The sequence below is a fragment of the Delphinus delphis genome, chromosome 1, assembly GCF_949987515.2.
Source record: "Delphinus delphis chromosome 1, mDelDel1.2, whole genome shotgun sequence".
NCBI classification, from domain to species: domain Eukaryota; kingdom Metazoa; phylum Chordata; class Mammalia; order Artiodactyla; family Delphinidae; genus Delphinus; species Delphinus delphis.
Window position 1 is genome coordinate 14029764 of NC_082683.1, and position 21451 is coordinate 14051214.

The following is a 21451-nucleotide window of genomic DNA, read 5'->3' on the forward strand; positions in this document are numbered from 1 at the left end:
CCCATCAGGCTCCACTTAAAGGGATGTACCCTTAAATGTGGAGGGCGAAGGCAGAGCCGGGGATGCTTTCAGAAATGGAAATGGGACCCATTTGTTTATAATTTACTCTCTGACACTTAACGGGAACCCGATGGGACCAATAAAGGCCCTGCCCTCACCCAACTCCCACCTCAAAAGTGCTGGAGCCGGTCCAGTTCTCTGGAGGCAAAAGTATCTCAAAGTGGAGCGAACGGCTTTGCTCCCCCCGCCCCGCCCCTCCCCCTGCCTGCCCGCCCGCCTGCTCTCTCAACTTTTGAAAGACCCTTCACTGTTCCCAAGATCACTGGGGCTGCCAGCCTTTCCAGGCTGTGGGGCAGGATGGCAGGGGGCCTTGCTTTCGAGGTAGAGGAGGGCCCAGGAGGGGTTTGGGAATGGACTATAGCATATTCTGGGCACAAGATAGGCCAAGAGAGGGGGCCCGGTGATGGAGGAGAATCCAGTTTTCAATTTTCCTCAAGAGAAAAACGAGTGCACGAGAGACAGAATAATTTTCCAGTGTGCAGGCCCTAAGTAAAACCTCCTTGAGACATTGTGAGTTATTAAAGAGGAGGAAAGAAAAGAAATTGTAAAATCAGTTTGCCTTCAGCAGAACGGTACAATGCACTCTTATTTCCAGGGGAATCTAATTAGAGGGCAGGCGGCCCAGCCTGTGGGGGGAATGAAAGCTGGAGGCTGGGTCTGGGAGGCCCCATGGGCTGTGTGGGAGGAGGGCTGCGAGGGTAAAAGTTGGGGTTTGGGGGATGCATTTCCCTTCCCAGCATCACGGGAGGCTCGACTTGCTTGGATTCGAATCTTGCATCTTGGCTCTGACGTATGTCTTTGAGTTAGAGGCTTGATATGATCATCTGTTTCTTCATTTAAAAATGGGAATGAAAGGGCTTCCCTGGTGGTCCAGTGGTTAAAACTCTGCCTTTCCACTGCAGAGGTCACGGGTTCGATCCCTGGTCAGCGAACAGGGATCCCGCATGCTGCATGGTGCGGTTAAAAAAAAAAGGGGACTGATAAAATTCATTATTGCTGTAGTTGTCAGGATGAAATGAGGGAATGTATGATCTGAGCTGGACCCACACTGGGCCCTCTGGGTTTGTATATTTCTGTTCTTCCTCATCCACTACCTTACCCGTCTCCACGCCTCCGTCACTGGCACCTTCCGAATCTCCAGGCACCTCGATCATCCCCTTGACTTTCAGAATCTCACGCCACCATCTCCCTCTCTTTCACCACTGACCCTCTGAATCTAGCCTAAAGGTCCCCTAGACTCCCGGTATCACACGTCTAGCTCAGCCTCTGAGGTCGCCAAGCCATCCCCCCCTCCTTCACCTTCTCCCTCGACCTCTTGCAGGATACTTCAGATTCTTTTAGTGTAAGATCAACTTTTTTGTTCAGAAATATATAACAGAAAGTAAAAGTTCCGTGAACTGTAAGCACGCGTGCACACACCCAGCGGGACCACGGCTAACAGCAGATGTGGGTCCTTCCACGTGTATTTCACAACGCACAGGATCCAGACCTTCCCATGATGTTCATCCACTTATCGAGGGCTGCATCCCTTCCCACCAACGCCACCCCATGCCAGAGAGCACTGTCTTTTCAGCAACCCTATCAGGGTGATTTGGGGCAAGCACAGTACGGCATTGCAAGGAGAGGGGAAGGAAGCAAAGGACTGTAGAGAAAGGGGCGTTGGATTGTGAACCTTCTCTAGTTTCCAAGGCCTTGTCACTGCCCTCACTTAGTGAAAGGCAGATGGAGGGGCAACGGGGTCTGACCATAGGTTCAGACTCCTGATGGACCTGGGTTCAAGTCCTGATACAGCCACATAGAGCTGTGTGACCTTGGATAAGTCATTGCCCCTCCTCTGAGTCTCATTCTTACAACCAGTTCAATATCAGTGCCTGCCAGCTCTGAGTGTTGTGGGATGAGGCCAGTTATGTGTGCCAGGCGTAGCACCTGGCACCAGTAAGAGCATCGCAAATGCCTATTATCACTGTTTTATCCCCGTGGAGTTTTATCCCCACTTGTTCCCCAGAACTGGGAAGTCCAGTCCCTCACCATCTCGAAGCATGATTTTGCCCTCTGAGAACCACTATGTTTTCAGATTCCACCCCCTCCCTGCTGGCTTAACGTAACTAACCTATAGCTGGCCACATTTGGGGAAAATAACATTATTTATTCTATCAAGATTCAGCACCCCAGGGTGCGAGTGACAGATTTTATTTTTATTGATCAAAAAAAAATTTTTTTATCAAAAACACATCAAACTAGAAAAGGCGTAAGCAGCAGGATCAAATTGGATTTTAACTCCTTTAAAAACGGGCTCCTCCAACAGCCCACTTGCAAAGATGTCTGAGGCTTTGCAGGGAGGTGCTTGCAGTCCGGGGTGCCTGAGGGGTTCCGCGGCCGCGGAGGCTGTTTTGCCACCATCCTTCAGACACCGCATTAGCATTTGGGCCGCCTCTGAGTGGACCAAACATCTGGATGTGGATGAGGGGATTCAGTGGAGTACCTGTGTGTTGCTTTACAGAGCGTCAATCCTCCAGACCTCTTGGAACCATGCAGCTGGCTAGCTGGGGCTTTCAGCCTGGTGCCAGGTGTCTGGCGACGCATAAATACATTTCTAATGAGATCATTGTGCAGGATGAGTCTACTTGCCAATAAGCACGTTGGCCCAAAGAGCAAACCTTCGTCAGCATCTGTCGGAACGTTGCAAGTTATTGCCGAGCTCTCAGCATATGGGGGCGGGGGGCAGTGCATTCATTCCATAAATGTGCATTTATTCACTCATTCATTCATTCAGCAAATCTGTGTTGAGCTCTTCCCATGGGCCAGGCCCTCTTCTGGGCAGTGGGAATAAAGCAGTAAACAGAACAGATAAAGGTCCTTGTTCTTCTGGAGCGGAAACATCACCTCTTCAAATAACTCAAGCTGGGAGGCTGGAAGATGGGTCAGGGAGGAGGCATGTGTCAGGCGTGGTCCCTGACTTCAGCCTTTTGAAGTCACTGTTTTGATGCTGTGGCAGCTCTTTCCCCTGTTAATACCAGTGCACATCTGATTGCTGATGGTGGAGGGAAAGATGGTGGGAGAAGGAAGAGGGCTTAGGACAGAAGCCAGGGTAGATAGGAATGGAAAGAGGTGGGTCCAGAGACTGGGGCAGGGCAGGGACAGGCTGGGCCCTGGTCAGGGTTCCAGACACCCAGGTGGTCTGTTCTGAGTCTGATGACCCAGTCACCGTGGCAAGCTGCAGGAGCAAGGACCGCAGAGAAGAAAGTTCACCTGCCAAACTGGCCCCCCGCTGGGTCCCCCTGGGTGAGTGTCTTCTCCCCCATCATTGTGAAAAAGATCTAGGGTTTTGGTGCCGTGAAGGGCTGTGGGCTTGGCGCTCTCAGCCGCTCTACCTCCATTCTGATAATAGCAAGAAAAGTATGCTTTTCCCTTTCCCTGGAGCAGCGTGGTTTTTGTTTGTTAGCTGTTGCTACTTTTCTTTGAATTTCTATGGAACAGTGGTTCTCAAGGTGTGGCCCCCAGCAGCAGAGGCGGTATCACTGGGGTACTTGTTGGAAATGCAACTTCTTAGGCTCCACCTACTGAATCAGAAACTCCCCCCGGGGGAGGGGCCCAGCAATCTGTGTTTCCACAAGCCCTCCCAGGGATTCTGATGCCCTAAGAACCACTCCTGTAGGAGATGCTGGGGAGGCAGCTTGATTGACTTAAAACGTATGCGCTGGCTTTGGCCTGGAGCCCACCTTGGCTAAAGGAAGGCTTTGCCACTGAGCACCCGACAGGTCTCCACACCTTTCTGAGCGTTTACCAAAGAGCACTGGCCCTAAGAGATGCTTGTGAGGATTTCATGAAAGGACACAATGCGTGTTGAGTTCCTGGCACCTAGCAGACCCTAAATAAACTGTGACCTCCCCCCGCTTCTATTACTGCATCACGTGACGGAAAGAAACAAAAGATGAAAGTATTTAACAGGACAAGTGCTGATCACCTTTGAAAAATCAACCCCACCAACCCCAACAGCAACAGAATCACAGCATCTTAGAATTTCAGAACCACACTATGTTAGAGCCAAAAGGGGAGAAGTTAGTCCTGCCCCTCTTTTCACAGGTGAAGAAACAGAGGTTCACAGAGGCTGTGGACCTGGCCCATGTGACACAGCACACCAGAGCGTGCCTCTTCTCCCTCCACCCCCTTCCGGTCACACAGCCTGCCTCCTTCCCCCTTCCGTCCTGCCTGCTCACTTACTTTGCAGGAGGAGCCCCAAATGAGCCCCTCCCTAGCTGCCTTTTACGAATATCTTTTCAAGCTGGACATCTTGTCCGTTTCATCCTCTGCTCTGTCACCCATAGCTGGCTCAGAACCTACACCTATGTGTGGAGTGAATGAATTAATATCTGGGGGCAGGAGCCTGGACAGGAGGAGAGGTCATCGGGCCCTGGGAACCCCCTGCCCTTGATGGGTGCGGTCGATGGCCTGCCGTGGACCCACCAGCATCCCAGCACTGGGACCTGGCTCCGAGCTGGTGTCTGCTTCAAGACCAAGTTTTCCAGGGCTGGGGCGTCCGCCTGACATAATACGTAACAGTAATTAAGAAATAAGCCGCCTTGCCCAGCTTCACAGCGATCATTTGGCTAAGTAACTACCATGGTCCAGTGCCTCAGAAATCACCATTGGAGTACGCTCCTTATGGCCATAAAATTTCTCGTTTTCTGCCTTTCATCAGCCTCCCCCTGCAATCTTCGCCTTGCTTTATTTATACATTCGTCCTCAAACAATGGCAATAAACTCTTTCCCAGAGTGTTGCAAATCAGAAATTTGTCCACATTTTTCCACCACCTTCCACTGTGGACCTGCTCTGCCTGGGAACAGCCCAGCCAGGCCAGCTGGAGAGGCTGGGTTGCCGTAGATTGATGGGGGCACGACAGGATGGGCTTGTGGGGAGCGAGGGTGGGGAGCGGGCAGCAGGAGAATGCACCATGAAAGGCCGGGCTGCCCAGCGACCAGCCATAGACACAAGGGGCCCACGACCGGCTGGGGAGAGGTGGGGGGGAGGGGCAGGGAGGGGAGGGGGAGGGGCAGGGAGGGGAGTGGGGAGGGGCAGGGAGGGGAAAAGCCTTCCCCCACCTCCTTCCCCTAAGAGAGGAAGAAGCGTTGGGGACTACTGGCAAGCAGGGTTGGCCCTGGGCAGAATACGAGGGTCACGAAATCCATCCTTCACCCCCGCAGGAATCAGATGACCTTGGGGTGTCTTGTAGCCCACACTGCACTCCCAGCTTAGAATCCCAATCCCTTCTGGAGCTCCTCACTAGCCCCACCCATCATCATTCTTTCATCCAGCAACAGACATTTATCCAAAGCCCTACGTATGCCAGTGACTATATTGGGTTCTGGAGTGTGACATAACGAATAAATCAGATACAGCCCAGGCCCCCTTCTCAGGGTCATTCTTAGAGACCCAGGAGGACCTCTGGTTTTCAGGGATGGGGAAAAGGGGGCCCAGAGAGGGGTTTAGACTTGCCAAAGTCACACAGCAAGTTGGAGACAAAGTCAGGAACAGACTTCAGGGTTCCAGTCTGGAATCCCCTAGTCTTTCCAAGCAGCCCACAGGCTCCCTGGAGACCCTCCTCTGGGCAAGGTAATGGTCCCCTCCTCTGGCCGGGGTGCCAGCTGCCTGTAGCGGGCCTGGGGGTGTCACGTCTGCAGTGACTATCTGTATTTTAATCCGGAGTTCCCGGAGGCAGCAATAGGTGGAGAAGTAACTCACGTTGAAGGCTTTGGTGTTGGTTTACAACAGAGGGGAAGTCTGTTCTGTTAGGTGGGCTTCCCAGGTAAAGCTTTCTGCTCCTAAGGAGGAAGGCTGGACTCCATGAAGCGACATTAAGGGTCTGACTTGTTTTTCCAGTGATCCTGCTTCACTTTCAAACCCACGCTCACAGCACTGCCCACCTGTATGAGTGGTTCTCTTCGAAGGCGGTAGGGTTCTGAGAAATGCGCTTGTTTGCGTGGCGGTGGACGGTAACTGCTATGGCTTTTGTCCCTGTGGGTCTGTGGGGCACCCAGTAAGGAGCACCTTGATATGCAATGTGATGTTAGGTTTCAGAGTTTTCTGGGAGGCCCATTTAAAGAAAGATGGAGGTGGGGCTGGATGGAAGTTGGACGGCTATAAATGGCTCCCGAGGGAAAAGGAATCAGCCCAGAGTCCCGAGAGAGAACCTGTGACTTTGAGGAAGCTTGAGTCATTTCTCCTTGTTGTGTTTGGGAAGGCAAGGTCCATGGTTTCTTCGTTTAACTGACAGCTGCAGTTTCCATGGGAGACTGTTATTAAGAACATTCTAGAATGATAGGAACTCAGAGCTATGCCCAGTCACCCCACCCTGGGGTAATGCCCAGTTATAACAGAAGAAATATAGTTTCCAACTTTAAGAAGCTGCCAGTCTTATTGTGAAGGTGAAGCCTCTACTGTGGAGCGTCCCCAACTTGATGGGGGAGACCTCGTTCCCATCCTCGAGAAGTTCAAATAAACCTTTTGCGAACTGGATGATAAGATAAACAGAACACAGGCCTTAAAACATTGGGACTTCCCTGGTGGTCCAGTGGTTAAGACTACACGTTTCCAGGTCAGGGGGCACAGGTTCGATCCCTGGTCGGGGAACTAAGATCCCGCATGCCGTGAGGTGTGGCGAAAAACTAAAAACAAACAAACAAAAAACCCCACAAACTTAATTGTCAGTCCCCAGCAGGAGTCGAGGCCATGTGCTGAGAGGGTGGCATGGGGGGCAAATGCCACAGGGATTCCAGGAGAGCGCTCAGGGTGTGGCAGTCATGGAGGGCTTCCTGGACTAGGTGGACTTCAAGTCCAGACTTGAAGGATGGGGGAAGTGAGACAGTAGGAACTAGTGTGAGGGCACCATCCCAGGCCACCGCAGGGTACAAAGGCCTGGCAGTGACCTTCAGGGGAGGCACATTTGGGGCAGGGCAGGGAGGACCCTGAATGCCAGGCTCACAGGAGTCACCTTGATGGTGAAGACAGGGACTCAGGGGCAAGCTGCCCGGGTTTAATTGTCAGTCTGCCACTAAGTTAGTCCCTCTGAGCCTCAGTTTCCTCATCTGTAACATGGGGCTCATAGTAACACTCACCTCTTAGAGTTATCATGGGACCGACCACGTGACTTACCACGAGAAAGGCACATAGCTCAAAACACATCAGCAGCTCTTTTAATGTTTATTCTCCTGTGGCCTTCCTGCCCGGTTGTGCTGTAGGACACTTTGTGTGGTCACAGAGCCCAGTCTTCAGGGTTCAGTGAGCCCCGGGTTTAAGCCCTTCCTCAGAGCTGAGCCTGGAGGCAGGAGGGTTGATGGATGGAGCCGGTGTCCTGAAACCATTTTCCATCCCACCTTCTGTGACGACTTTCCAGTGGCTGCAGCCTTCCAGGCTCCAGCTTTGAGGAGGGGGAGTGGAGGTTGGGAGGTGGAGGAAGGAGGGTCTGGGCAGGCTTGACTTCCCAGGCGTGGGGTCCTTTCACAGTGGCTTTGTGGGGCTCTGACGGGTGGCCAAGCTACCTCTTCCTTGCCGCCACGCAGGGCGGCTTCGTCTGGCCACTGGGGCCCCAGGCGCTGCCATTTCTCCTTCCCTGATTTGGAGACCTCACCCCAGGCCTCTCCCAGCCCAGCGTTCTGAGTGCCTGCCTCGGTCCCTTCCTGCCTGCCAGCATTAGTGCCCCAGCTGATGGCTTACTTGAGACCCTTGCACCTCTCCTCTCCATGGGCACCACTTGCTCCTGGGATGGCTCCACTGGGGATGGGATGCGGGGTCCGTGGATGTGGCTGGGGTTGTGCAAAGCCTCCACCGTAGGAGAATAAGGAAGGAATGACCAAGGGGTATTCATTCATTTGTTCATGCATGCATGCATGCTTGCATTCCTTGCCTTCGAGTTTTGTGCCAGGCAAATGTGCTTTTGCCCCAGAGGTAGAGGAAGTTCTCATTGTATTCGGGCATCAGTCGTAACAGCAATAATAATAACAACTAACATATGTTGAGCACTTACTGTATACATGGCAGTGTTGTAAGCCTTGTCTTGCAGTAGTTCATTTAATTTTCACGTATGACGACTCTGTGAGGTCAGCGCTATGTGATTTTCCTCCTTTTACAGATGAGGAAATTGTGGCCCGGAGGAGCGAAGTCACTTTCCTGAGTGAGTAGGGCAGCAGGCTGTGATCACTGCCTCAGAGGCGCCCCTTGGTGATTTCTCGAGGTTTCCATCTGTGCAGCTACACCAACAGCCTGAGGGGCAGGCGGATGGCAGTTCTTACTTCCCGTGGGCGGATGGGGAAATGGAGATGCCACGAGGACGAGTGACACGTTCAGGGTCACACAGCAGGTCGGGGACTGAGCCCAGAGTGCCGGCTCCCCGCCTGCCAGGCTTCTGCCTGAATGAGAAGAGAGACGGGGTCTGCTCAGCCAGGGCTGGGGGGGCCCATCACCCCCACTCTTGGAGCTCAGCCTCCGGACATAGTTTTCTCTCTTCCTTTCCTCCTTGACTCCCATCACTACCCCCATTTTAGAAAGGATGAGAATGAGGCTTGGAATTCAATCACACATTCAGCATCTAGAGCAGTAGGGCGCAGAGCCAGAATTCAAACTCAGGTGCTTCTGATCCCACAGCTTCTGTTCTGCCCCCCTCTTCCCAGTGTCTGCCGGTGACAGGCTCGGCCACGCTCTGTGAGGTGGAGCCCCGCTGGCAAAGCCCCTTTCGGGAACTGACTCTGCTGTCTACCCAGCACTCATCACCACTCTTCAGCTTCAGCCTCTTGCCCTAAGCAGGCAAACATTAGTTTTGAACTCTGTCCCCAGGAAGTCTCCCCTGACTGAGTGCTGGCTCAGGCAGTTCCAGCCCTCTACCAACCCACTCTTCTCTCCCACACGTGACTTGGGCTTGGTTCACAGTTTGGTGCAGACAGAGCTCTGGATCCATCATGAGAAAACATGGCTCTGAATTCTGGAGATGCAACTACACAGTACCATTTCAAACAATACTACTTCCTTCTTCCTAGATAGTCCCCTTCCTGGCAGGAATGTATAAAGAGTGCCCTCTAGTGCCTGAGGACAGGACCCTACTGTGAGCATAGAAGCCACAGTCAGAGAATACCCGATGTGGGCCTCGTATTTTGTAATGCGAATTAGCTACCAAAGGTTCAGAGTTTTTAAAAAAGGCAGCCTGCTGAGGTTTGATGGGGACGTCCGGGAGAAGGAAAAGTTTTCTCACGTTTAGGTTATGAACAAAGTGAGAGTTCCACCCAGTCGTCCTGAAGACACTCTCCTCCCTTCCCTCTCCTCCTGGAGTTGGCAGAGTGAAGTTGGGTCTCCGTCAGTCGCTGAGAAATAGCATAGGATTTGGAGTCAGACAGAACCTATTTGGACCCCTACCTCACCAATGCCTCCCGACCCCTCGGGAGGCCTCTTGGAGAGCAGGACTGAAATGAATCCGCGGGGACAGTTTGGCTGAGCTCCAGCCGTGAAGGCACAGAGGTGGGCACCCCAGACCCAGATGGAGAGGGTGCCGTCCTCCAGAAGGCTTCCTGGAGGAGTGGTCCCAAACTGAGTGGGAAAATGACGAGGCTTGATGGAAGCTCACACTTGCTGAGCACGCGCTTGTCCCTGGCACTCTTTCCTGGCCTTAATATACTCACTCATTTACTCATTCCTTCCGTTATTCAACAAATATTTGGGTGTCCACTTTATGCCAAGCACTGGAGATTCAGCAGTGAACAAAAGAGACAAAAACGCCCAGCTGCGTGGAGCTTGCACTCTAGTGAGGGCCAGGATGATGCGGGGAGGGGGGTGGGGACGGGCAGTAAAATGGAATATTTGGCATATCTGACTGTGCTATGTGCCGCAGAAAAACTGCAAAGCAAGGAACGTGGTTCTTGGGGGGAGGGGATTCCCATCGTTATCCATATTTTCAACGTGTGGAATCTACACAGTCCAAGCAAACTGTGTTGGGAGCCTGTGCTTTTTTTTTTTTTCTTTTTTGGTCTCGCCGCTGGGCTTGCAGGATCTTAGTTCCAGGACCAGGATCAAACCGCGCCCGCTGCAGTGGAAGCACAGAGTCTTAACCACTGGACCGCCAGGGAAGTCCCAGCAGTGCTTTTCAATGCCCTGCTCCAGCCAGCAGCAAACTGCAGGCCAAGAGGGGAATGGGAAGGGTGTTCCGGGCGGAGGGCACAGCCTGTGCGAAGGCCCACGATTGCTGGGGCTGGAGACAACTGCTGGAGTCCAGGGAGAGATGGACAGGTTCTGGGGCAGGGCCAGGGTGGGGTGGCGGGGTGGGTTCGCAGCTAAGCGGGATGCTGAGTCACCCACTTCTGGGGCTGGGCTGACTGCCTGTGAGGCTTGATGGGAGAGCAAAGGGGTTATTGAGGACTCCTGAGGTCTGTGACCTGGATGCCTGGGTGCTGGTGCTGGGAAGGGTACCCGAGAGAAGTTTGGGCAGAGAAGGTGAGTGGGAGGGGTCGCTTCCAGGGAGGTGTAACTAGGGGTCTGATTCCCTCCTCTCCATCCACCCACTTCACCAGGCCTTGTGTGCTGTCTGGTCCGGCTCCCGCCGGCCCTACTGAGCTGCACGAACCCCACGCTGGTTACAGCTGAGCAGTTCCTGTGGAGGGGCTGGGAGGGCGCCCGCCACGGCCCGGGGCCCCCAGCTGAGCTGTAAATGACTTTTCCATTTTCCAAGACCTGCGCCCAGGCCTGTTTGGTATTCAGGGACACCCAGCCCACACTCGCTGGCTCTCGGCTCTGCCCGAATTACTTGATTAAAACGCATATCAACTATTATGTGATTCATTTCTCTGCTGCGGCTGTGAGCCGGCCTATGTTAAACTGTAATAAAGGCTGGGCTGGGAGGCTGCGGGGACGGGGGAGCTCAGGAGCGGGGTGGGAGGGCGTCTCTGAGTTGGGGGGGCTGAGATAAGGACCCCAAACCTCAGGGCCAACTGCTGGCTTCCACGGATCTTCGATGACAAGGACTTGGTGTGGAGAAGGCTCAGCTCCCTCCCGCCTCCTGAGGGAGAGGTGGGTAGGTCCAGAAATTGTGACCATCTCATTTCCATGCTTTTCTTTGGCAAAAGGGAGAACAGAGAAAGTTTGGGAGGGTGGGATGGAGAAGAAGCCACCTGGGTTTTCATGATCAGAAATGGAATTCTCCATCACCTGGGAATTATAGCAAAGTTGGCTTTCACTGGGCTGAGAGTCCCAAGTCCTGGGTTTTCTTCCCAGCCTCACTGGCCTGAGACTTCACCGACCATCTGTAAAATGGGGCTAATCCTGCCTGCTTGACACTCCATTGGGAGAGATTAGTGTTGGAACTATGAAAGGGCCTGTAAACTGTAGAGTGCATGCACAAGTACAGGCTCGTGACTGCTGCAGTGTGTCAGAGTTTGAAAGGAACTTTCTGAGCATTCTGCCAAGCTCTATTCATTTAAGGAGGCTTCATTAGGCCCCTGCTGTGTGCCAGGCACAGTCTCTGCTGGACTCAAGGATCTCCTTGTCCAGTGGGACCAAGAGACCAGAAACAGGCCAGTTTGATGTCTCTCGATGAGCTCTGAGAGCTCCGAGGATGAGAAGTGAAACCAGCCTGGCCTGGATGGACCCGGGACACCCACCAGCTGGGTTCTGCAGGGTGAACAGGAGTGCACTGATGAAAGGGTGAGGCATTCCGAGCAGAGGAGGCTGGAGTTCAAAGGCAGGGAGGTGTGAGACAGCCCAGCTGGGTCATTTAGGACTCTGAGAGCTGGACAGGGAGCGGTGGGGTGAGTCTGGACATGTGGGCAGGGCCAATGATGGTGGGGCCTTGCTGGTGTAACTGAGGCCCCCCATGTCAGTGGCTGTGAAATTCAGCACGCTTCAAAGGAGGGGGCAGAGGCTGGGGTAGAGAACAGGAGAGCTGCCCCCCAGCGATTTTCTCTCCACTTCCATCAACCTGGCCTGAGCTGGACTCTGACCTGAGCAGACCTGCTTCCGTCCACCCTAAAGCTTTGACAAGCCAGACAGCTCTTGTCACCCGCTCATCCCTTATTCTATTCTCAGGCTGCTCTCAAATCACGGAGCTGTCTTCCTCGTTTATGCCTGTCCTGGGCCCAGTTCATCTGGAAGTAGTGTTTCCTCCATCAGACTGGGAAATTCCTATCACAGGGGTGAGGCCTCCTCCATCAGATTGGAAGCTTCCTAAACCAGAGACTGTTTTTCCCCCATAAGATCGGGAGGGCCCCAAGGGAGGGGCTGTTTCTTCCTTGCTCTGTAGTGGACTCCTCACATCCCTAAGCAAGACAGGATCTGGGAACCCAGAGAGAGGGTCCCTCATCATATTCCTCTCCTGGGGCTATCCAGACCAGCTCCAGGCTCTGTCCCACCCCCACTGGGGCCTTTCTATCCAGAGCTGCTTCAGAGCAGGAAGGCAGGGGCTGCAGATGGCCAGGAGGCTGCTCCCCCACTGGTCACCCCAAATCCAGCCTCTGTTTAATGGATGTGAGCCCGTGTCCCCCTCCCTATATGTCCCCCACCCTGTGCCAGCTGCCCAGGCTTCACCAAGAGGCAACCAGCTTCCAGTGCATGGAGGACTCAGCCCCAGCCAGCAGGGCCTCTCTGTGGCCAAGTCCACCTAACCCTATTAATTTAATTCAGAGGCTAAAGGGTTCCCAGGGGTGGGGAGGGGGAGAGGCAGCACAGGGGAAACCAAAGTGAAGGTGATGTGGTGGCAACAGGGCTCTTTGTGTCCCTTCTCCCAGTCCAGTGGGACCAAGAGACCCATAAACAGTCAAGTTTGATGTCTCCTGATGAGCTTTGAGAGCTCCAAGGATGAGCAGTGAAACCAGCCTGGCCTGGATGGGCCAGGAAGGCTTCCTGGGGGAGGACACCCACCATCTGGGTTCTGCTGGATGAGTAGGAGTGCGTTGATGCTCCTTTTTTCTGTTATTATCATCATTATCCTCATCAATAATAATAATCCTTCATGTGCCCTTTACATGTTCCAAATTACTCCCATAGTCTTCGTTTCATTCTGTTCTCACAGCAGTCCGGTAAGGCATGCAGGGAAGTATCATTATCCTCATGTGTACCTCCAAGACAGTGGAGGTCCAGGGAGAGGATGCAACTTGTCCAAGGCCACACAGCAAGGGTGGAGACAGAGCTCAGAATCCAGGTGTCAGGCCTCCCAGAGAAGGACTCTTGACTAGACCAGAGCTGCCCCAGAGGGTCCCCGAAACTCCCTCTCAACCTGTCCTTCCGCCCCATCCCTCTCCAGGAATGAGCATGGGCTTACTGGCTATGTGGCCACTCTCAAGTTACTGAACCTTTCTGAGCTTTGTTTCCCTATTTGTAAAAGAACCAATAGTGCCAGCTTCATAGACCTGCCATGAGGATGGCGTACCAAAGAGTGGCTCCAACCTAGCATGGGGGGGCTCTTCCGCTGGGATGGGCCAGGATGGAGGCGAGAGATCTCTTCCAGGGGCCTGCAGTCACAGACTGTAGTCCAGCTCTCTTGAGATCTCTCTGGATCTCCCAGCTACTGGGACACGGCCCTGCTCTCCCCACTCAGCATCCAGAAGGTTGTTATGGCAACCACCATCATCCTAGTGGATCATTCCAGATCTTTTCAATCAACAGAGACTTGTGGGCCCTGCTCTGCCTTTTTTAGTCTGGGTTTCCATCTGGGTGTCTCTCTGGGCTCGAGGAGATCCCAGATCTGTGCTCAATAAGGGGCAGGAGGGACAGGGAGATGAGGAAGAAATAAACACAGAATTCCATGAGGCACCTAGAAAGCCAGAAGTACTTTAGATGGCAAGAGCATCCAATGCACCTGGGGCCTGACTGGGCACTGAGGCTGGGCAAGGTCTAGTAACAGAAGCACCTTGAACTTATCTCCAGTCGGTCATTTGCTAACTGCACTCATGATTTTGGTTACAGTCCTACAGCCTGTTCTGTTATTTCCTTAATATTTTACTTGGTGCAAAAGTATCTTTAAAAACTGAATTCAAGGGCTTCCCTGGTGGCGCAGTGGTTGAGAGTCCGCCTGCCGATGCAGGGGACGCGGGTTCGTGCCCCGGTCCGGGAGGATCCCACATGCCGTGGAGCGGCTGGGCCCGTGAGCCATGGCCGCTGAGCCTGCGCGTCCGGAGCCTGTGCTCCGCAACAGGAGAGGCCACAACAGTGAGAGGCCCGCGTACCGTAAAAAAAAAAAACAAAAAACACTGAATTCAAGGAAACAAATTCTCTTGTAAATGAAATATGCCTGTCACGTCCTATAAACAGATGGGAACCATAAAAACAAATATCCTAAAAACAAACAATGTCGTTTAATTCTACCTGGAGACTAGTGCACGCAGAAAGATCTTGAGGCCTGTCCTCTCCTTGCTAAAAAGAGAGACCAGCGGCGCTAAAGACACGCTGTCCTGTGGGGTAGCCACCAGCCCCGTGCGGCTAAGTAAATTTGAAGGAAAATGAAATAAAATGAAAAACTCGGATCTTCAGTTGCACTGGACACATTTCAAGTGCTCGGTACTACATGTGGCTGACGCTACCGTATTGAACTGCACAGACCTAGAACATTTCCATCATCACAGAAAGTTCTATTGGACGGCACTGCTCTAAACTGAAGTGAGACTTAATCAGGCTGGGGGTTCTCCCAGGACAGGGCTGTGCCTTCTCCATCAGGCTGGGGCTCTCCATCTCCTCCCCAATCTGACCTCACAGCTCTGAGTACGATCTCTGCCCATAGGTTTTGCCCCCAACAGCCCATCTCAGCTCCTGTCCGAGCCCAAGGGCCCCCACTGGAGGACAGAGCCCGGTGTCCCATTCCCCATCTACAGGCTGGCCTCCCTTGCTGCCTGCCAATCTCAGCTCTCTCCTTCTGAGGCCCCAAGGGCTCTCTCCTTGTCAACGTCAGAAAATCGAAGTTATGCAGTGAGTTTCAGGAAGTGAATCCTTGGGATTACTTATATTTGGCTCTGAGCCCCAGACGTGCTGGGGAAAGCACCCCAGCATGCCAGCTGTGACCGTTCCGGCCTCCTCTTAGTGACAGGGAGCTGGGAAAGGGCAGGGGGGTGGCTGGATCCGACCCCAGGTGTCTGCCTTTAGGGGTGAGGCAGGCAGCCATGAAGGCAGGTCTCCTTGCCATTGGTTCCCTTGTTGTGTGGCGTCACAATCAGCAGCCAATGAAAAGCAGGGATGACCTCCCGATGGCCGTGTTAGCAGGATGGGGGAAAGGGGGTCTGGGGCAGAGGAGCATCGCCTCTGGGGGCTGCAGCCCCATGATGGCATCACGCATCTTGCCCTTTGAGACGCCAGGACTTTGCACATGCTCTTCCCCCCACCTGGAATGCCTTTCCCTTCACCTCCACTTGACATCTAAGAGGTTGCATTAGGTGTTGTGTTTTTTTCAGGGATGGGGGACAGTTGTCCCTTGTGAGAGGAGCCTAGACCTATCTGTATAACCAACATTTGAAGCCACTGAGTAAGAACAGGATGGGGGACAGGAGAGCAGGGTCTGAGTGTGGGTGTGGACACTTGCTGAGGGACTTTGGGTGTGTGATGTTACTTCTCTGTGACTCAGTTTCTCCCATCTGTAGTGTGAGCACATGATCTCTGAGGCTCTTCCAGCTTGACTCAGGTGAGCTTCCAGAACACAGCTTACGTAGCCTGCACGTGACACATAGCGGGTGCTCTGTCAATGCTCTGGGGAATGAATGAATGACAAAACCTAGATGTACTCCACAAATATCAAAGATGGAGATGGAAAGGGAGGGGAGAGAGAAATGAAACAAGAAAAGGGAGAAAGCAGGAGTGGGGAGGAGGAAGACCATCTCTGCCGCTTTCTCTTCTCCCTTCCCTGATTTCCTCTTCTCACCAGCCCCCTCCTCCATGCTCCTGAGGGTGCAGTTTCAGAGCCCTGGCTAGGGGGCTCCTTGCTAGCATTCCTTCTGCTGGATCAGGGATGGGCACGAGGCCCAAGCTTGATGGGGGTGGAGAGTCAGTTCAGCCCCCAGGGTGTCTTCAGCCCTGACGGCCGAGGAGCTTGATCAAGCCCTTCTTGCAGCCTCCATCACCTGGACCTGGGACAGAGGTAAATTCCTGTCCTGACAGCCCATCCAGGGCCCGACTCCTGGGCTCTCTCTGCACAGAAGCAAAGGCCTTCACCTACCCCTAGGCTTCAGGGTGGAAATTAATGGGGATGATGTGGTGGGAGCCATGGCTATGGTCAAGGTCATCAGGTGAGGTCTCCTCCAGCCTGTAAGATCACTCAGTGATCCTGGAACATCCCAGGAAGGGCCTGGGTGTGGAAGTCACGTAGTCCAAACGCTTCATACTGTAAATGGGGAAACTGAGACCCAAGGAGGGAAGGTAGCCTTCCTAGGGTCACAGTTCAGGGCATCTGGGGGAGAACCAAGCCTGGAATCTAGGCTTCCTGACTGCCAGCCCTGGGCACAAGCATTTGCTCCCTTCCTCCAACCTTTCCTTTCTTCCTGCTTCTTCCTTTCGTTAGTTTTTGCAATATTTTCCAAAAATGCAATAGTGTCATTGTTTAAATGATCATCATTTAAGAAATACTAAACTATAAATAAGCTTTAAAAAGAAAACAAAAATTCTGTCACCCTGAAGGTTAACATTTGTTGGTCTTTTGAGTGTAGTGTTCTATGATGTATTATGCACGCTTTTTCCAAAAGTGGGATTGATCTCCACACACCGGTTGTACCTTGCCTTCTTCTTTTTTTTTTTTTTTTTTTTTTTTTTTCCCCTGCTGTATGCGGGCCTCTCACTGTTGTGGCCTCTCCCGTTGCGGAGCACAGGTTCCGGATGCGCAGGCTCAGCGGCCATGGCTCACGGGCCCAGCCGCTCCACGGCATGTGGGATCTTCCCGGACCGGGGCACGAACCCGTGTTCCCTGCATCGGCAGGCGGACTCTCAACCACTGCGCCACCAGGGATACCCCCTTGCCTTCTTCTTAAAGTCAGGTTTATTGAGGTGCAGTGAATATTCAGTAAAATTCTCCCCCTTTTGGAGAATATAGTTCTAGGAATTTTGACAAGTGTGTTTCCTCATGAAACCATCCCCTGAGTGCCATGTCATGGACATCCTTCCGTGTCAGTAGAAATAACCTAAATGCCCAACTACAGGGGTTATTTTTTTAAAGGAATGGCTGGGCCATAAGGTATTTAACCAATCCCCTAAGGTTGGGCAGAGAGGTTGCTTCCCAGCCTTCACGCTGATAAATAGTGCCGGGGGGAACATCCTTCCTGTGCTCAGGAGGGATCTGAGGCTCAGTGCCGTGGTGGCCTGCAGGTATGCACAAAGCACCCGTCCATCTCACCGGGCCCCCACCCTCTTCCTCCCTCTCACCTGGCTGTAGGCAACCGTCTGGATGAGGGCTCGGACGTGGAGTCAGAACCCGACCTCCCTCTGAAACGTAAGCAGCGCCGCAGTCGGACCACGTTCACAGCCGAGCAGCTGGAGGAGCTGGAGAAGGCCTTCGAGAGGACTCACTACCCGGACATCTACACCCGGGAGGAGCTGGCGCAGAGGACCAAGCTGACGGAGGCACGCGTGCAGGTGAGGGGGCGCCTGGGGCTTTGTGCTGTGGGCATCATCTGGAGACCAGGATTGGGAAGGTGGGAGTGGCCAGGGTCAGAGGGTTTAGTGGGCACTCCCCAGGGTGGGGATGGAGGTTCTGCAGCAAGTGATCCAGGAACCGTGTAGGCAAGTATTGCCCTGGCACTTGGTACAGAGTAAATGGGCAGCGAATGTTGACTGATTAACTAATCCCTAGGCAGTCCCAGGGAAGCCAGGAGCGGCAGTGAGGACTTGGATCGTGGGGGGGCGGGTAAGGGGGGAAGGAGGGATGGAGGAGAGACAGAAAGGGAGAGGAGAAAAGGGTGAGGGAGGGAGGAAGGAAGGACATTGGTTCAGCCACAAGAGAGGGAGCTCGGGGAGTAGAAAAGTCTCCAAATCTCTGAGGAGGGGAGGAAGTAATCAGGACACACATTCCAGAAGAGACGTAGCTTCCTAAGATGGGTAATGAGTTTCCTGTTATGAGAAGCATGCAAGCCGACTGGGAGCATGTTCCTGGTGAGTTAGAAGCATGCGGGGGAGGGTGGGCAGGCCTAGAACACGCCCTCTACACCCTCAAAATGCGTGCCTCCTAATCAGTGGGCCTGGGGGAAGGGAGGGCATGGAAAGAGCAGAGTCTGTCTGGGGTTCAAGGCCTGCAGTGGGGTGGGGGGACTTGCCTCCGCTCCCCAAGCTGTGCTCTCGGATTCCACGAGGTCTACAGTTCTCTAAGTCAGAGTCTCTAGGGGCCCGGCTGGGACGGGCTCAGGCTGGGTGGGTCGGGGAGGGTGCAGAGGAGGAAGAGAGGGGTCTGATGAACAGCTCCTGTGGGGGCCCATTCTTGGCCTGGCTTCTCTGTGAATGGGGGAGGCGGGTCTACAGAAGTCCCGCCCCCAACTGTTCACTGGGGGCGCTTCTATCTTATCCAAGGGGGACCAGCCTTGGTTGGGCACCTACCTTATGCCAGCGGCAGTGCTGGGGGCTACTCCCACGTGACCTGGTGGAAGCGCAGACCGCCTTCTCAGGTCGGGATGGCCACTCCCCAAGCCGCAGGCACAGAAGCTGAGGCTCAGAGCAGCGACATGGGGGGGATACAGAGCCCAGCAGAGGCTGAACTGGGCCTGGAACTCGAGCCTGATGGATGCCAAGGCCAGGTTCTAGCCATTCAGAAGGAAGAAATGGACTCAGAGCCTGGGATTTGCAAAGCAATAAAGTTCTAGAAGCAAAGTGGCATTTAAGCAATCCGGGGACCCGCGTACCTCCCTCTGCCCTCCCCACCCCCATCCTGGAGTGGGGGACCCTTGGCTGCCCCTGAGGGAGATCCTGAGGGGAAGGGGGCAGGCAGCAGCAGCCAGCTCATCTCATTCCTTCCCCTCCTCTCTGGGGTGATACCCGAGCCTGCCCCCCAGCCCCCAGCCTCCCTCCCCCGCCTCTGATCCCCCTGCAGCTGTTCTGGGCACATTCCTGGGTGCTTTCTCATTCCCACGTCTGGTGGCCATGGCTGCTTCCCACCACCTGGAAGCCTGACCGCTCCTTGTAAAATTTCTTGGCTGTCAGGGCAGTGCTTTTATTGGCCCAGGGGACTCAGAAACAGGTGTCACTCAAGGTCCAAGGATGGAGGGGGGCCTGGGAACGGGGGGGGGGCAGCCAGAGCTCAGGCAGACTCACGGTGAGGGGACCAAGGCTGCCGTCCTCCACCTCCCCCCTCAGGCTCTGAGCTCCCCCGGGGCGGGGCGGGGTCTCCCCACAACCCTTAGCCTGAGAACTTGGCCTGATCCCAGCCGAGGAGGGATCAATACATGTTGAGTTTTTAAAAAATAAATAAAGGCGGACCCCAAAATCAAGACAGGAATAACAGAATATTTGTCCCAGAGAAGAGAAGGCTTGGAGGACACAGCTGCTCTGAGAGGCCCCTCGGAGCGGTGGGGAGACCAGGGCCGATAGGACCATGTCCTAAATCCCATAGAAAGGTCTGCAGGGACAAAAACACAAGATTGGGAGCCACAGGCCGGGTTCCCATCGGTTTCTGCCTCTGATCAGCTGTGTCACCTTCAACAGGTCAGCTTCCTTTCCTGAGACTCAGTCTCCCACCTATAAATAAAGGGATCAAGCTAAATGAGCACTAAGCCTCCTTAAAGCTCTAGGATCCTAACTTATTGACTATCAGGGCTGTCTTGTGAGGTGATGAGATCCCTGTAACCGGAAGTGTTCGAGGAAAAGTGTAATGTCCAGTGGATCGGAGACCCTGGTGAGAGGGTTCCCGCTGTGGACAAGGGAGCAGGGACCTGAAACCCTCTGAGCACTGCTTTGATTTTGGGGCTGATTACTTTTAAGGTCTTGGCGTCTGACTCTAATAACCTATGATTCGGGGATTTTGCAGTCCTATGCCATCACGTTTCAGTGGTGCCGGGAGACGGGATACTGGAGTGGTTCAGAGTGGTCTCGGGGCCAGACGCCCATGTGTGAATTCTAGCTCCATCACTTACTCCCTCGGTCCTCAGGTCCCTCCTCTGCAAAATGGAGACGACAAAAACAGGGTCCACTTTGTTCTGAGGATTAAATGATTGCATGTAAACACACAGACACAGAGTCAGGAAGTGCTTGGCACGCAGAAGTGCCCTGAGTAGGGGCCATTAGTATTAAACTCCACCTCTTCTTAGTGGTTCCAATTCTGGCCACCCTTGACACTCCAGGGTCATTCATCTGGCAGTCATGTTGGGTACCTACTATGTGCCAGACACGGTTCTAAGCACAGGGGATTCAGCAGACAAGAAATCCCTGCTGTCATGGGGCTGATGTCCAAGGAAGCAAGGAAGCAGGTAAATATATGTCAGGCGGGGTTCTATCAGTCAAGTACGTCACCCCCTCTGCCTCCCTTCCAGCCCTGCTCCCCAGCAGAGGGTCGGGAGCCTCCTTGTGGAGCCCCGCAGGGCATTATATGGTGTTATATGGTACCCCCGATGGCTGGTGGAGACGCCCCATCTCAGCCCCCAGAAAGCCCAACCACCATGAAGGGTAGGAAAGGGGCGTGAGGCAGGAGGACGCATGCCTAGGGACCAATGACTCCTTCCCCTGGAAGAATCTTCATTTCTAAACACCTGGGGTCCCGAAGCCAACCTCTGCATACGTCTTCCTTGCAGGTGAACAAATCTGTTTCGTCCTGAGCTCCAAGATCCCTGAGCCTGTGTGTTTCTTCTAGAAACAGAGGCTGCAGGTCTGATAGGTCCCGAGGCCACCCCAGGTGTCTCCCACAACTGCCTATGAAACCATCTCACCCTTCAGATGACCAGCACCAAGAGACCAGGGCTGTGTGCAACTCTTTACATATGGCCCCAAATCAGAACCCTGCTATTTGCCTGGGGGTGGGCTGGGCACATTCTGAACAGAATTGCATTTTGGAGGCACTAGAGGGACTGGCTAAGTAATAACTTACGCCACATCTTTTCATTACACTAGATGACATTTATGATGCATTTCTATGCGCCAGGCACGACGCTCGGCACCTTACATACATAATCTTCATCATTCTCACTGTAACCCTAGGAGGTAGGGACGATTCGTCTCTCCACTTCGTAGGTGAGAAACCTGAGATTTCTCTAAGAGAAGCAACACACGTAATAAGTGACTGTCCTGGGACCCGAGCCCAAGTCTGTCCGTCGTGTCCTTTTCCTCGGTGCTACATTGAAAGAAGGGCCAGGTGAAATGTTCAACTCGGTAAACTGATGCTTCCTACAGTGTCCTGCTACCAGGGCTAGGTGTTGAGGGAAGGACCAAAAGTAAGTAATAAAATCCAGCCTCTACTTTTAAAGAACTCAACCCTGA

At 53.6% G+C, this 21451-nt stretch overlaps 1 protein-coding gene across 2 annotated transcripts in view; it reads left to right on the forward strand.

Annotated features, from left to right (window-relative positions):
- The window catches only part of PAX7 (paired box 7), a 99129-nt gene that overhangs the window by 36141 nt on the left and 41537 nt on the right, over nt 1–21451 (forward strand). For both annotated transcript variants that reach the window (XM_060035260.1, XM_060035305.1), the window contains exon 5: nt 17433–17632. In XM_060035260.1, the coding sequence (XP_059891243.1) occupies nt 17433–17632 (200 nt within the window). The remainder of the gene's footprint in view (nt 1–17432; nt 17633–21451) is intronic.